General features: G+C 34.6%; 1 protein-coding gene across 1 annotated transcript in view; it reads left to right on the forward strand.

Annotated features, from left to right (window-relative positions):
• Positions 1–4,813: 4,813 nt before the first annotated feature.
• The window catches only part of LOC110032816 (formin-like protein 5), a 19,383-nt gene continuing 8,075 nt past the window's right edge, over positions 4,814–16,121 (forward strand). Inside the window, exons 1-4 of the mRNA XM_020736578.1 lie at positions 4,814–5,346; positions 10,901–11,624; positions 11,701–12,286; positions 12,407–12,606. Coding sequence (XP_020592237.1) covers positions 5,197–5,346; positions 10,901–11,624; positions 11,701–12,286; positions 12,407–12,606 — 1,660 coding nt within the window. The 5' untranslated portion in view covers positions 4,814–5,196. The remainder of the gene's footprint in view (positions 5,347–10,900; positions 11,625–11,700; positions 12,287–12,406; positions 12,607–16,121) is intronic.

The raw sequence follows: 16,121 nt of genomic DNA on the forward strand, positions 1-16,121 counted from the left end.
ATATATATATATATAATGATTAAACTTTTGATGTGATAGGAAAGATTTGTGAGGGATAAATATTAAAAAAATGTTATCCTCAACGTGAAAGCATGCAAATGAATATTATTTTATGTGTAAATTTGTTGAGAATATTCTCAATTGGAATTATTTTGAGATGCTCATTTCCTGTATTTTAATTTATAATTGTGTTTTGTATTTATCTAAGAATAAACAAATAATTATAATCATAGACTTTGGAGGAAATGTCATGAATGCATTTATCATAGGAAGATGTGGGGAATCTGGGGATGCACAATTAATTTTAGTTTTTTATCTTCTCTCCTAAGAAAAAATTGTTACGTCTGAATAACAACAATGATCTGATCGTATTAATAACGTGCATCTCGCATGATAAAATATGTTAGAGGCAATTAGGTGTCCTTTTGATTAATGAAGCTATTTGCTCATACGTGTAACATTTTTTTTAATCCCATTTTGTAACTATTTGTAACTACTTGTTAAAAAAAGATAACTTTTAGTGGACATTATATAGTCAACACTTCCATTTTGCAGCCCAAGACTTTCTATGGTTGTATGAATCAGAAGGCTCAAATCTCTAAGACTTAAATTTAGATTAGTTTATCATATAAGTCAAAGTTTAATTAAATTTGTCAAAAAACCCAGACCTGACCCACATTAAATAGAAGATATAATAATTGTTTAGCAATTGATGCTGTGGCTTATTGAGTGGACACTTGTAAGAATGAGTATGTTCCATGTTTGTAAATTCGAGGTGGTAGAATGATATATTAATATTCTACTGTGATATAAAGTTCTCACACACAGATATGGTTAAAAAAATTAAAAAGAGATAACGTAAGTCGAGATCTAGCCCAGTTAAAATGATTTTACTATGTCGATGCAGGGTACAAGACTTGATTGGCTCCTGAATAGTCGGAAATGATATTACTCAAGTGGGGGGTCTCGACATAACTTCCGCTAGGAGAGTAGCAGAATACATTGAGGAAATGGTGACAAACTGGTTGCGATGAAAGAAGACGAATAGTAGAGGTCGTGTACTAAAAAATATGATCTCAGGTCGCTTGGAGGCAGTGGTTTGAAGATGTCAATGGTGGTGGCTGGAGAACGGTGGCCTCATAGTGGCAATGACCAGATGACGGTAGACCGATGGCAACAATGGTATACCAGTGACGACGACATTTGTGGTGGGGCAATGATGCTCTTGCGCTGGAGATGACTAGTGGTCTAGCATTGACAATAGTGGTGATTGGGCAATTGTGGATCGGTGATGGCGGCAATTTGACGTCGATTTTTTGAAGAAAATGATGGTGGTGGCAAGGCAGCTGTGGTATGGTTGTGACGGCGGCCCACTGATAGTGATTTGGTAGAAACGACAGTAATGGCGATAGTGGTGGCCACATGGGGGAATTAGTGGCAACAACGACCTGATGGCTTTGGCTTGATGGCAACGACGAAGGCAATGGTGCTCTGGTGGTGGCAACGACTTAATGGTTCTAATGACGATTATGGTTGGGCAGTGTTGAAGCTGCAATGGTGATGACTGTGATGATAATAGTGACAAGAATAACAGTTGTCTAGAGATGGTAGTGGCCCGACGACAATGGTGTGGTGTCAACGTTGGAGGCGGTCGGGCATCCATCGTCTGGCTTTTTCGACCAGATATTGATGATCAATGATTGTGAATGTGGGGGTTGGGCAACAGTGTTCTGGCGATGGTGGCGAACCGATGAAGATGGTCCGATGGTTGTAGAGCTTGAGAACCCGCAAGAGCCTGGAGCTCCTTTGGCCTTTGCTTTCTTGTTCATGGCCTATGTTTATGAAAAGATGATGATCTATTTATAGATTTGATGAGTGGCAGTCTCCATAAATATCATATGAATTCGAACCAGTCCATCGAACGACTCAAAATGTATCCCTTGATCGGATGATGTTTTAATGGGCAGTTGGGTGCTTTTGTGATGTCAAATTTAAACAATCTAAAGCTCGTTAGATTTGTCCCATAAAGGTACACAATTTGATGATAGAATTTTTGGATTTTAAGATCATTTGGTCCCCAAAATTTATATCTTAAGCCTTTCTATTTTGCTTTCAGTACATGATCTGACCTTACTTGGACTTAGGTCGTTTCATTTACTATGCCACTTGGTTTCTCTTACAAACTCACATAATCTGAATTAGAATGCAGGCAATTCCTGATTTGAGTTTTGAAGCTTTTAGTTCAAATGTTATCAATGTGCGTGCATGGCAGAGATAATTTTATAAGGATATATCAATTGCTTCCTATTTTCAGAAAACAACGACAAAGACATTGAAATTTTTCTCAACTTTCATAAAATAGTGATCGTGAATGGATTGTAAGATGCAGACATTTCTTGGGCATCAGCGCAGTTCTTCTTCGAAGTTCACAGCCCAAGCAAGTCTCTTTAATATTCATTTGAAAGCGTCAAGTTTGAGTTGAGAATGCCAGAAAATGGTCTCGAAGACCCGGAGGATGCTGGAAACGTTTTGAACAGACTATCACCACTACTGAAAGTGATGTCATGCACATAGACAAGCAATTAGCAAGCATGTGCATGCAACAGGGCTAGCTACAAATTAGAAATTATTTAAACATCTCTTTGAAAATATTGTTTAATAATGATTAAATGGCTAGAAATTATTATTGGGGGTCTACTTGGGATGTGTGCTTATGATCCGGAGTATATGAATGGGTTTGGATGGGTTTACAATGGTGCTTAGGGTTAGGGAACAAGACTAGGTCTTGATATGCCATTACTTGGCCAAGAGATGTGCAAAAGGGTTTGGAATGGTTACGAGGCTTTGATTGTTGGTTTGTTGATGTTATAAGAAGCTTAGGACAGGTGTTAAATGTAAGAAAAGAATTCTTGAGCTGATTTTGAGCAGAAATAAGGTCAGATCGTAGTTGGCTTGAATGGATTGAGTTTATAGCAAAATCTGCTTTTGGCTCGTTATGTTCGATTAATATACATTGAGGTATTAAATTTGTGAATACATAAATATATATTGTGAATGTTTAATGCCCTTATCTAATGATGTTCAGCTGTATTTGGGAACTATTGTTAATGTGATACGGCAATATTAGATGGTATAAATGTAAAAAATTAAAATTTAGATGTTTTATATGTAAAAATAAGAATTGGGTGTTATGATTTTTGATGAATGAAATTGCAACCGTCCAAAATCGATCTGACGGCCAGCAGGCAATGGCTAAATATTCGCTCCGCTGTCGATGCGAACGACGATATGAATCCCATCACGCCATATATCAAATTATATAATGAGATCTACACCGTCGATCACATGACCTATTTATTGGACATAAGTTTTTCTGATGTTAGGGACATGAAATCACTCAGCTCATACATCTAAAATCCTTAAAAATATTTTTAATTATTTAATTGAGGGGATAGGTGAAAGGTTGGTCAGCAGTAATGTAATTTTATATGAGGATTAATGAATGTTTGGTGATGAAATAAAATGATAAAAACATAGTTTATTTTATTAGCTTAGCTCATTAAAAAAATAAAAATAAAAAATGAAAAAAAAAAGTATTACATTAAAAAGAAATTGACCAAGCTAAGTATAACATTTAACTTATAAGTTAATATTGACAAGGTGTATAGCACGTATTTTTTTTTTGCATGCAAGATGCATTCTATTAAAATGATAAGAAATAATATTCAAAATATAAATTACAATTTTAAAATTAATTATTTTATTTATTTTGAATGGTAACTAGGCGTGTAAACGAGCCGAGTTTGAGAAAGACAAGGCTCGGCTCGTGTGCAGCTTGTTAAAAATTAGCATTGTTTGTGTTCGACTCGTTTATACATTGGGCGCAAAAAAAAATTGTATGTGTTCAGCTTATTTGCTTAGCAAGCCGAACATGAGCTGTTCTTGAACAACGAGCCATTTTGACAGTCCTAGCCACGCAGCCACTGCGGGAAGTTAAGGGTAGGGGCGAGATTTAAATCTTATTATTTGTGTTAAAATATTCACTTAAATATAATTTAATATTATTTTATTCTATTTTTAAATTAATAATATTAATTGATTATAAATCTTTGTAGCCAATTAAATTAATTAAGAATAATACTCATCAATTATATATATATAATTTAATTTTTTCTAGCAAAAACAAATCAAACATAAACAAACAAATTTTTGTCCTTGTTCTACTCTTTCTTCTATGGAGCAAAAAAAAAAGTCCATGTCCGGTTCGTTTAAATATGAGCTACTTAACCGGCCAAACATGTACTATTCATGAATGAGAGACTGTTTTGATAGCCCTGATTGTAAGTATTTATTTTATAATTATTAATAATTTTTTCTTTCCACTGTAATACGAAATGATGATATTATTTATTTATATATAAATACACCATAATTCTTATTAACTTACATATTAAATACTTAATTTTTTTTTATTAATATAATATGCTAATATGCAATGAAAAAAATTTTATTTAAAATCATTAACATTAAAAATATTTGAAGGGTAATATTGCAAAAAATTAAATGTTATACAATGATAAAGGAAGATTTACATACATGCCAATAATTTTTATGCATTTAAATATTTAAATATTTATATTTATCCCATTCTATTTGTGCATGAAATTGTGTATTTTAAATTTTTTTTTTAAATTAATAAAAATGCATTTTTATGGGCAATGAAATATTTCAGGGATATAGATGTAAAATTTAAATTTTATTATTAGATATATAAATTATATATATATTAAGGTAAAAAACCGAGCTTGGGTGCAAGAAAGACATAGGGTGACAATTATATTGATGGGGATAGTCTCGACCGCCATGGATTGGTCCTCACACGGCTTTGAACGCAGGGAGCTTCCCCTCCGCCGTAACGCCCCTGCAATCGGCGGCTTCAAGTTAAAATTTGACGCCTCCTCCACGGAACTAACCCTAGATCGCGATTCCATTGATTTTACCGTCTCTTGATTCCGCCGGAGCTCTACTTCCGGCTCTCGGCGAACTAAAATCCGAGATTCAGATCATCCGCTTATCCTCATTTCCCGTTTTAGTCGAGGACACTTTTCTGCTTGCATTCAGTCTTGCTTCACAGTATCGAGACTTGAGATAGTAGCTAGACTGTTGAGGTATATGGACGGTAAGCAGAGCCGATGAATGATGAGGACGAGATGTATTATTGTTTTAGCCTTTTGTGCGGCTTTGTTTGTTTATTCCTTCCCGAGGGAATCGGGAGATAACCTGGGATTACTAGTAAGATCACGGGATTTGGATCTGGCGCCTTTGTCGGATGCTCATGAAGACATGGTAAAAGGCTTCTATGTACTTATTTTTTATTGATTTGCTTGAAAATTTGATTTCTTGTCAATAGCTGATCCGTTACTTTAATTCCAATAAATCGTCTACATATTTCTAAATTTTTGATAAAATCATATCCGCTGCTAAAGTTGGATATATCAAAGGTATTTTGTGAAGTGATAGAACTATCATGTGATGACTAGTGGAATATTGTAGAAAATTCAACAATTATGTCCAAATTTATAATAAGAATGTCATTTTTACCATTAATTGTAGCAAAATTTTTCATGCTAAGGAGAATTGAGGGGGCGCACATACCATCTTGTAGGCCTTATTCCTATTAATGTGGTTGCTACTATTTCTATCAATGGGGTTTCTTCCATAACTATCATATTTTTTCGGATAACTGGGCCTAATTGTTGCTTTGGACCAACACTCATCTGCTGTTTCAACCATAGTAATCTGAAATGGTGAGCGAACTCATGATTTGGCTGGGAAGGAATCGTGGGTACATGAGTCACCGTAAAGACTGTTTTAGGACATGGAGGGAATATTGAAAGATTGATTGGGAACGTGTGATTATTTCTATCTTAATTTTTTTAAACAGTACATTTGATTTTTTTTTTCTTTGCCCATTGCTCACTTAAATAGACGCGGGAAAGAAAGAGAACCGAGAATTTTATAAATGGATTGATGAATTGTATGCATCTTTACCTTGTAGTGCTTCCTGAAAGGATCAGAAAGAAATATTGAGATTTGCGAGATTTGATTGATGCAAATCTGATCTCACAAATATTCAGCTTATCATTCTGGAAAATCAAAAAAGGTACAATAACAACAGAAATAACAACAAGCCTTTATTCCACTCCTATTTCTTCATTGCATCCCATTAAGTGTCATATTTTTCATTTAATTTTGAGTAAAGGTGGAGGAAATCTTATTCTCTTATTTCTCAATCAAATTACAACTTTACTCCTTATTTTTTAAGGAACGGCTGTGACAAACTTAATTATAATTATTACAATTTAGAAAAGATAATCTAACTCAAGAAAGAAAGAAATATGGTATAAAAAAAAGAATAACATTAAAATCGGATATAGAATTGTACACTCTCCCTCAATCTAGCTTATAGATATTTTAAAAGTCCAGCTTGGTATGCAATCAGTGAAGCTGCCTGGACGTAAAAATTCAGTGAAAACATTAGTGACTTGAAGATAAATTAGAATGCAAATTAAGTGAATAATGCATCCATTGAATTTTTCATAGATAAAATATCTATCAATCTCAATTTGCTTGGACCTGTCATGATGCATATGACTCTGTGCAATACTAATGACGGCTTGACTATCACATAACATATTTATGAGATTGATCGTGGAGTATTCCAACTCACTTAGTAACCTTTGGATCCATATTCCTTCACAAATTCCTAAAGCATGTGCTCGGTACTCAAATTATGCACTACTTTTAGAGACCATTGCTTGATTCTTATTCCTTTAAGTGACAAGATTTTCCCAGACATAGAAATAATACCCATATATGGATCTTTTGTTTGTAAGTTCTCCTTCCCAACTAGCATTAGTGTAAACCTTTACCTCCCTGTTGTTTGATGTTTTAAACAGTAACCCTCTGTTTGGGAGCTTCTTAAGAAATCTTCATATTTTGGAAACTATCTCCAAATGTTCTTTATTTTACTATTCATATGTTGGCTTATAATGTCGACAGAGTAAGCCATATTAGGTCTAATGTGTCACGGATAGATAAGCTTATCTACCAATTTTTGATATCTATTTTTTTCCCATTGGTGTCTTTTATCCCTTACATAGAACTTTTTGTTGAAATTCATAGTAGTCTCAGCAAGTTTGCATCCCAACATTTTTTTCTCTTTTAGTAGGTCTAGAATGTTCTTTTTTTTTTAGATATCACAATATCCATCTTGTACCCAGAAAGTATCTCATCGCTCATAGATCCTTAATTTTAAATTCAGTGGCAAGGACCTCCTTGATCTTCCCAATCTCTTTTCCACCATCACATGTCAGGATCATATCATCTACATAGACAATAAGTATAACCTTCTTATCTCCATGTGTTTGCTTTATGAATAGTGTATATCCGCTTAGCATTAAATGGATCAATTAGATTTCATAGTATTGGCAAACTTATCAAACCAAACTTTTGGAGATAGTTTGAGGCTATAAAACGGCTTTCTTAGTTTGCAAACTAGATGTTTATTTGAGTCATTTTCCAATCTTGGTAGGATTTCCATATACAATTCTTCCTCAAGATCTCCATTCAGAAATTCATTCTTGACATCAAGTTAATGCAATTCAAATTCTTTGTTCACTGCCAATGAAAGAACTTTTACATTGTTCGACTTGGCCACTTGATCAAATATATTTTGATACTCTATTCCATAAGACTGAATGAAATATTTGGCTACCAACGTAGCCTTGAACCTCTTAATGTTCCCATATGTTTTGTACTTGACATTGAAGACCCATTTTCACACAACAAGTTTTTTATATGGAGAAAGTTTTGTAAAGATTAATGTGTCATTTAGATCAAGTGTTTAAATCTCATCTTCATTTGCCTTTTTTTCATTATAAGCTTTGAAGTATTTCATCAACAGATTTGGGTATCTGTACACTATTAAGGTTAGATATAAAAAATTTATAAGTTGATGATAATTTTTTATAGGCAACATAATCCATAATAGGATAATTTGTGCAACTTTCTCTATCTTCTCCACCGAATTCCACCTCCATTGAAACTTTGGAGATTTGTGAATTCAGGTTTGGTTGTGAACAATTTTGTTTTCGCATATTGTTTTTATTCTGCTCAGTGAATTTCTTTCTCCTAGCATACACATGAAATTCCTTGTCATCAATCTCAGGTTGGAGGTTTTCAACTGGTGGAACTTGGGAGACATGATGGTTAGAAGGAAGGGGAATAGGTTGTGATGACCCTATATCAGTGTGAGTATTCAGAATAGTATCTCAAGTCTGATATTCACCTAGACAGTCCCTCTGAATATCATATTTAAGGTAGTAGGGTTGGTTTTCAAAGAAGTTAATATCCATGGAGATATAATATATTTTTTTTGTAATAAGAAAATAACACTTGTACCTCTTTTTGTTAGAAGCATATCCAAAAAGGACATTTGATGAATTTTGGGTCAATCTTAGGTTGGATATTCTCAGCTTGTGGAACTTAGGTGACAGGGTGGCCAGAAGGAAGGAAAATAGGTTGCGATGACTCTCGATCTGTGTGAGTAGGGTTAGTAGAGTTGAAGCATGGATGATATTGTTATGGATTTCAATATCAACTTTGTTATTAGTAGTGTTGAACTCTACCCGCTTATTTTGTTATGGTTTTCAACATACAAACTCACATGGATGATACTGTTTTTTGCAAAGTAGAGTCAAATGATAGAATTGAAGTATTCATTTGCATTATCAGTTTTGAGAATCTAAATTTTACATTGAAACTCAGTGGAAATCATATTATGAAACGACTGAAAGATTTATTTAGTTTCAAGTTTTTTCTTTATGAGGAATATCCAACTGTTTTTAATGTGGTCATCTATAAAGGAGACCGTCTGTTTTCATTGATGATTTTTAATTTTGATGGTCTTGAAATGTCACTGTGAATGATATATAAATGATGTGAGGGTTTGTACTGAGACAGATGATAGACATGATTAGTATGTTTAACCAATTAGTAGAATTCACATCAATAAAATTTTAATTTTTTATTAATATAGAGATGATGGTACAACTTTGCAACATACTGAAATTTGGGGATTTTTTAGATGATGCTGTCATAATAGAATTTGATTTGCAACAAATTAGACATAACAAACTCGTGAATATGGGAAGAGGATGGTGAAGAAGAAATTTGTGTGTTAAGAGAATAATTTTCCTTCAGCATGTATAGACCTTTATGCAATTCAACACCGTCGATCATTTTTCCTGAATTCACCACTTGAAATTTGCAAGTGTTATAATGAAATTTAGTAACACAGTTCGAGACTTGAGTAAGCTTGTTAATTGATAGCAAGTTGCAATCTAATTGGGAAACATATAGCACAATGGAGAGCTGAATATCTCCTGAGACTTTCACTTCTCTTTTCTCGATAATCATGGAGTGAGATCCATTGGCAAGTTTGACAAATATGGAGTCAACGAACTCTTGGTATTTGGAGAGAGCATCGATATCTCCAGTCATGTGATCAAAAGCATCTGAATGTATTATACAAGGTTGAAATCTTTCATTGTCAGCGAGATAGGAGGAGTTCATGATGATACCTTGGTGTATCATCAAGTTGGTAGGACAGTCAGCTGTGCTCGACAGAAGTTTCATCAACACCTTCAATTGTTTCTTGGTGAAAGGGCTAGGGTCGGCCAACTATTCAGAAGAGTAGCAACATAGGCATTGTTGTCTTGGTTTTTTTCTCCCTCGTTGAAGTTTCTATTATGCAGGCTGTCCTTGTAGTTTCCAACACATATCCGTTGTGTGACCAAGTTTCTTACAATGTTCACACAAGGGACGATTAACCTGCGGAGTGGCAATCTACGTCTTCATGTTGTACTTAGTTGTAAAATCCTATGTGTATTTAGGGCTGCAACTTGTCACATGGAGGAAGTTGGTCGCAACTGCCGTGGGAGGAAAGGTACGACTAGTATGTTGCTACTGTGTCAGGAGAGAGGCTTGGCGGCTGCTAAGAGATTCGACGACTGTTGTTCTTACTGGAAGAAAGGTGCAACGACAACAAGTTCAACAATGGAGGGCCTGTTGGGAGAATTCGACGGAGAAGTGCCAGTAGCAGGAAGGAATCGGCTTGTAGGGTAGATCCGATGGCAAGGATGTTACTAAGGAAGGTTTGCAGGAAGAATCCAACAAATGAGGGCCTGCACTAGGGATTTCCGACTGCAGACTAGGAAGGGTCATTTAGTGTCAGTTTATAGAAGTGTTAATTTAGTCCCCAAACTCTTTTAATATTGGCTGAAATAGTCCTCATAGGGATTATTTTGATCCCCTACTAAAAGAATCTGGAAATTAATTTAAAGCTTTTATAGGGTTTGAGACTAATTGCGTAATGAATGCGTAGCTCGGTGGTCACGCTGAATTTTGTCTTCCGTGATTTTCACATGCGGGGTGAGTAGAGATTTTAATCCGTTTCTTAACCCACGTAATGGGATAAAAGCTTGTTGTTGTTGTTTGATAGAGTTTGAGACTAAAGCAGTTTCATGAAAATAGTTAGGGGCTCATTGCACTTCACTTTTTGACTCATTAAGCTCCTGAAAAGTAAATTTTGTAGCATATGTATATTTGTAGTTTGGCTCATTATATTCTCTGTAAGGTTTCTGAGAACTCACTCTAACGGTACACTAGTTTTTGAATTATACAGTTCAAGGTTGATATGCCTGCTATTTGTGATTTTTTTGAAGTTTATGTTATAAACAGCTGTCCTAAAACTATCTTTCGGTTCTGCCAACAATTAATTATTTACAAGCTTCTCCCTCTCGTATGTTTTGACCTGTCAAGAAACATGTGGATGCAGATGGAGCAAATATGGTCAAATTGCAAGCTGGATTTGTTTGGAACAAATTCTATTATGGGAGTTGTGAATGAATATATAGCAGACCAAAATGCTGGCGATTCTACTAAATTTGATCTCAAGAAATTGCCTTTTCTAAGGGCAAATTTACAGAATGCCATTATTAAACTTCCTAGTGACATAAGATACCCTCTTATTGATTGTTTGATGGACCAAATTCTACTTTTTCCAAGAAATAGATATTCCAGGCGTCCAGCCAGATTATTTGATCAAAGTACTCTTTCAATAAAGCATCTCGCAGGTCAATCAGTTAATAACTTGTTTTCCTCCGTATTTCCTGCTGCGGTTTTGACACCACTTCGCCGTAACCTAGTTTCAGAAACAAACTTGGTCACCCTTGGTGGACTCAATAGTAATACGTTACAACCTTCTAGTGAAGCTCCTGCACCAGAAAATGATCCTGAGAATTTATCTCCAGCTCCGATATCTGGTGGTTATCTTGCTCCAGAAGATAATAATCCAAGTCCTAAACATGCCGTTGCACCATCAGAACAGAAAAGCAACAACACAAAAACAATCATTATTGCTGTGGTTGTAACTGCGACAGTTACTCTAACTCTTGCTGCACTCTGCTTTTGCTGCTTCTATAGATATCTCAGAAACAAATATCAGTTTGATAATGGGCAAAGGGATGAAAGGCCGCTTTTATCCTTAAGTGATATTTCTGGTATGGAAATGCTCCACCTGCTGATATTGAATTTTTATGCCATGGTGCTAATTATATATATTTTTTTCCTTTTCAGTTTCCTCACACATGGCTTTTGGTCAAGCTAATTCATTCCACAATGATAAGAATGGTTCCTTGCCTTTAAAGGCTGATCCAAACAGAAATGTTCAGGCTTTACCTTTAGATAGCCTGAGTAACTCTCAGTTAGATGCAGCATATTCCATAGTTTCCAGTACAGTTGACCCCACCAAAGCCCCTAATCATGCTACTGAACCAGCTCCTCCACCTCTACCAACCATGAAGGGTCCTCCTGTTTCAATGGTTTCTACCATTCCTCCTGCTCCCCCTCCTTCGCTTACAAACCCAATGCCACCACCTGCACCGCCAGTAGGTGGACCTCCACCTCCGAAAGGTGGGCCTCCATTACCAAAACACACTCCACCCCCAAAAGGTGGTCCACCACTGCCAAAAGTTGGTCCTCCTCGCCCACCACAAGCAAGCTCAAGTTCCTCCACAGTTCCCCTTGCCACATCACGTATTTCGGCAAATACTTTTGATAGTGATGGTTCCAAGACTAAGCTGAAACCATTTTTCTGGGATAAAGTAATGACAAATCCTGATCAATCAATGGTCTGGCATAGGATTAAGTCGGGCTCATTTCAGTAAGTTTCTCAATGGGCGACACATAATTTATTTTTAAATTTTTTATCGCTAGAACTCATTTTTTATATGGAGCTAGTAATATCTAGAGCTTGATTTTTTTTTTAATTTATATTGGTCAGTTTTAATGAGGAGATGATTGAATCATTGTTTGGATACAATGCTGCTGATAAAAGCTGGAATGATGCCAAAAAGGATATGGTAAGTGATCCTTCTGCCCGCCGCATTCAAATTTTAGATCCAAAGAAATCCCAGAATTTGGCAATTTCTCTGAGGGCCTGGAATGTAAAAGTAGAAGAAGTTTGTGATGCATTAATGGAAGGTAATGGTGCATGTTTTTGTGACTTTTTTAAATGCCACACAACTGTCTTACCATTTATAGCTTAAATAGATATATGATTCTTTAGATATGCGTAGCTTTCTGAGAGAATTTTATTTTCTCCATAAAATGTTCTTTTTCTTTCTCCTTGCTAATAGCCAGTAACATATTTTGCATCCCCGAATGCAAACATGATTTCTTCTATGTATCCTCTTATGACATGCATATATAAATTCATAAAATGCTATCTGCATAAAGCATAGTTTCCGTGCATTGCGTGCATATTTGCAAAAAGCAGTCTATGAGTACATAAAAAGAATGCATAGAATCATCTGGAAAAATTGATATGACACACACTATTTTAAGTAATCCTGACAAATATAATGTCTTTACCTGTCGGTGTTACCAACATAATTGTAACATCAAGCAAGCGGCAACACTGGTTCAATTGGCTCAATTTAAAATTTTATGATGGGGTCAATGTTGCATCTTGGGAATATCTGTGGATCCACTGGTCACCATTCAGGTCATTGTTTCTTCCGATGCATATAAGCTAAGTGAATTCTGGTTTGCTCTAATTTTTTTAAGACACTTAAAATTTTGAATCCCATCTTGATTTCCTTTCCCTAATGCGTGTAACAGCCACTCTAGTCCTCCCCATTTAGGTTTTAGTCCAGCATTATGCAAAATCCTAAAGGGGAAACCTCTTACTTAGGATTTGAAAGAGAGGAGAGCACGCGCATGAAGACAATGCCAGATGAAGACCCTTGACGTGTAGATTTGAAGATTAAGCTTCATTTTTTTTTTCAATTCATCAATTTTTATTTCTGTTGATTATTAGCTTGCCAGTGTTTTCTTTGATTCCCTGTAGAGCCTATTTAATGATGCCATCCATATTGCCTTTTTGGCCATAGATGGAAAGGCATTCTTTCCCCAGGTGCTTCATTCAGCACTTATATTTATCTTGGTGTAGGTGGAAAGCCCACACTAACCACAATTGTACTCTCCTTTATGGGCGTGGAAGGGAGATCCCTTTAGATGTAGAGTTCCTATTGCCCACTTCATGCGGTGCTATAAGGAACTACTTAAAAAATCTTCGCCATATCCATTACTTATAAAAAAAATTTTCTAAAGTGTATTAATTTAAAATTCATCTTTTTGAACTTTGTAGAGTTTTTTCATCATTATTTTGCAAAAAATAAGAATGGATACAATTCAGTCGAGGTGATGGTAAAGCACAACATTGGCTTTAAAAAGAAACAGAACGCATTCCATTCCAATAGAAATATGGTAAATGTGTTGCACTATAAAGCTTCAACATGTATATGCTAACCTCTAAGGTATATACACAACCATAATTTAGGAGTTACAGAATTTCAGAGAATGTGTGCTATGATGTTGCTTATGTATGTCTTCTTCAAACATGAATCTTATGGCTTTGATATATTATATATAAACTAATTTCACCACTTATATATGATATTTGATAAAGGATGAAGGTGGTGGTGATGCGCGAGAGGGTGGGCAAAATTTAATCTCACCAGATTTACTTTATATTTCCACACCTACTTGACGCTTATCTCAAATTTTAACAGTGTTAGAATCCATTTGCATAGTAATTTTGTCTTTGCCGAAGTCTCCCCACTTAGTGGGATAATGGCTTATTGTTATTGTTGTTTTCCATGTCTCCCTTCATGTGGCATCATAGTTTATGCCTTACCTACTTTTCTTTTGATGTTTCACTTCTACTTAGTGCTTTGGTGAGTGGTCCTTTCTCATTTTTTATACCCCTTGACTTTGTTTTACCACTAACAAAGTTTTTCTTTTTATTTCATATACTACAATTGCGTATCCATCTGCATTTGGGCCCTTAGATTCCATTCAAATTCTAGCTTTGCATTAGACCAATTTAATAATTTGTGGATAAATTTTTATTTATCACAATTCAACAATTTATGAAAAATGAGAACCCAATTTTTCTTTCCTTAATTTTGGATTTTAAAATTAAACATTGTTTTTTTATTGATGGTTTTCTTTACATATTTTTGTACAGATTCTGATTTTGTTAATAAATTGAAAGGGAATCATATTTAGTTATAAAATTTCTTTTTTCTTACTGTGCTCTCCTCTCATTCTAATTTTAGGATGCTATTAGTGAACTGATGGGTTCTTCAACTTGTAATCTTTTCTTGATGCCAACTTATCCTTCACTATTACCAAATGCTAGACTTTGTCTAATAAGAGTCGGAGAAAGAAAATATTTGAAGGATCTTCCTGGAAAGAAGATGGTGGTAGCTGCAATGAAGAAGCTATTCATAAAGAAGCTGCTAACTCCAATACTAGAAATCAACCTCAAAATAAATTGAACCTCAAGGCTGTATTTATTTGATTCTCCAATAATAAAAGAAAATATATAGATATTATTTTGTGGTGGTAAAAGAAGTTTAATTTCGTGGACTTAACTTTTTTTGAACTCCAACTTTATCAATCCAAACATCCAATCTATAATTTCATGGCTTAAAAATTTGAAGCTCAACTTGTTTCAAAATATTACACTCAATCTTATTGTATCAACTGTCAAGAAACTTTATCTCATGCTGTCAAAATTAATATAATAAGCTTTTCTTTCAAAAAGATTGTTTTTCCTCACACAAAATTTGAGGAGAAAATATACATAAAGCGCCCACCTAGATTGGAAAATTAGTAAAATACCATTAATGTACGTAGACATAGAAAACTGTACATGGTCTCAAATAATTTTTTTTTGCTTAAATTGTCAGATTATCTAAATATGTTAAAAACTATGGTTACGCTCAATGTCAACTGATTATATTCTTTTTATCAAGTGCTCGCCTAAAATAAATATAGTGATTCTAACTATGTATGTAGATGATTTTATATTTATTGGTGAATTTGAGGAAAACTAATCAGGTTAAAAGGATTTTTTGTTAGGCAACTTGAGGTAAAATATTTAGAAATTCTAAAATACTTTTTTTTGGGTTGAAAATGAACTGAATAAAATAAGGTATTATTATTATTCAGCGGAATGTATTATTGATCTACTTCATGAAACATAAATCTTTGGATATAAAACCACAGACTTTTCTGAACCCAACAAAAATATTGAGATCACCACTAACAACACACCTATTAATAAAGTTCAGCGTGAACATCTTATGGTAAACTCATCTGCCTCTTTCTTTCTCTTCTTGATATTGGGTTCTTTGTTAGTGTTATAAGCCAATACAAAATAAACGTATTGATATGATAACTGTTAACTATATTCTTGAGGCATTTCAAAATGACATTAGTAGAAAGCTTGTTACATAAAAGGTCATTCAACAATGAAATCTAAATTTTCATAAATGTTGATTAGGTTGGAGACACATCAGCTAAATATTATTCTTTTGCTATTATAATTATGTATGGGTAAATCTGACTATATGGAGAGTTAAGGAATAATTTGACGCAAGGCTCAAATCTCTCAAGGAGAGGCTGGCCGGTTTAGTCAGCAGGAA

Source organism: Phalaenopsis equestris, unplaced genomic scaffold, assembly GCF_001263595.1.
Source record: "Phalaenopsis equestris unplaced genomic scaffold, ASM126359v1 Scaffold001032, whole genome shotgun sequence".
Classification (NCBI taxonomy): domain Eukaryota; kingdom Viridiplantae; phylum Streptophyta; class Magnoliopsida; order Asparagales; family Orchidaceae; genus Phalaenopsis; species Phalaenopsis equestris.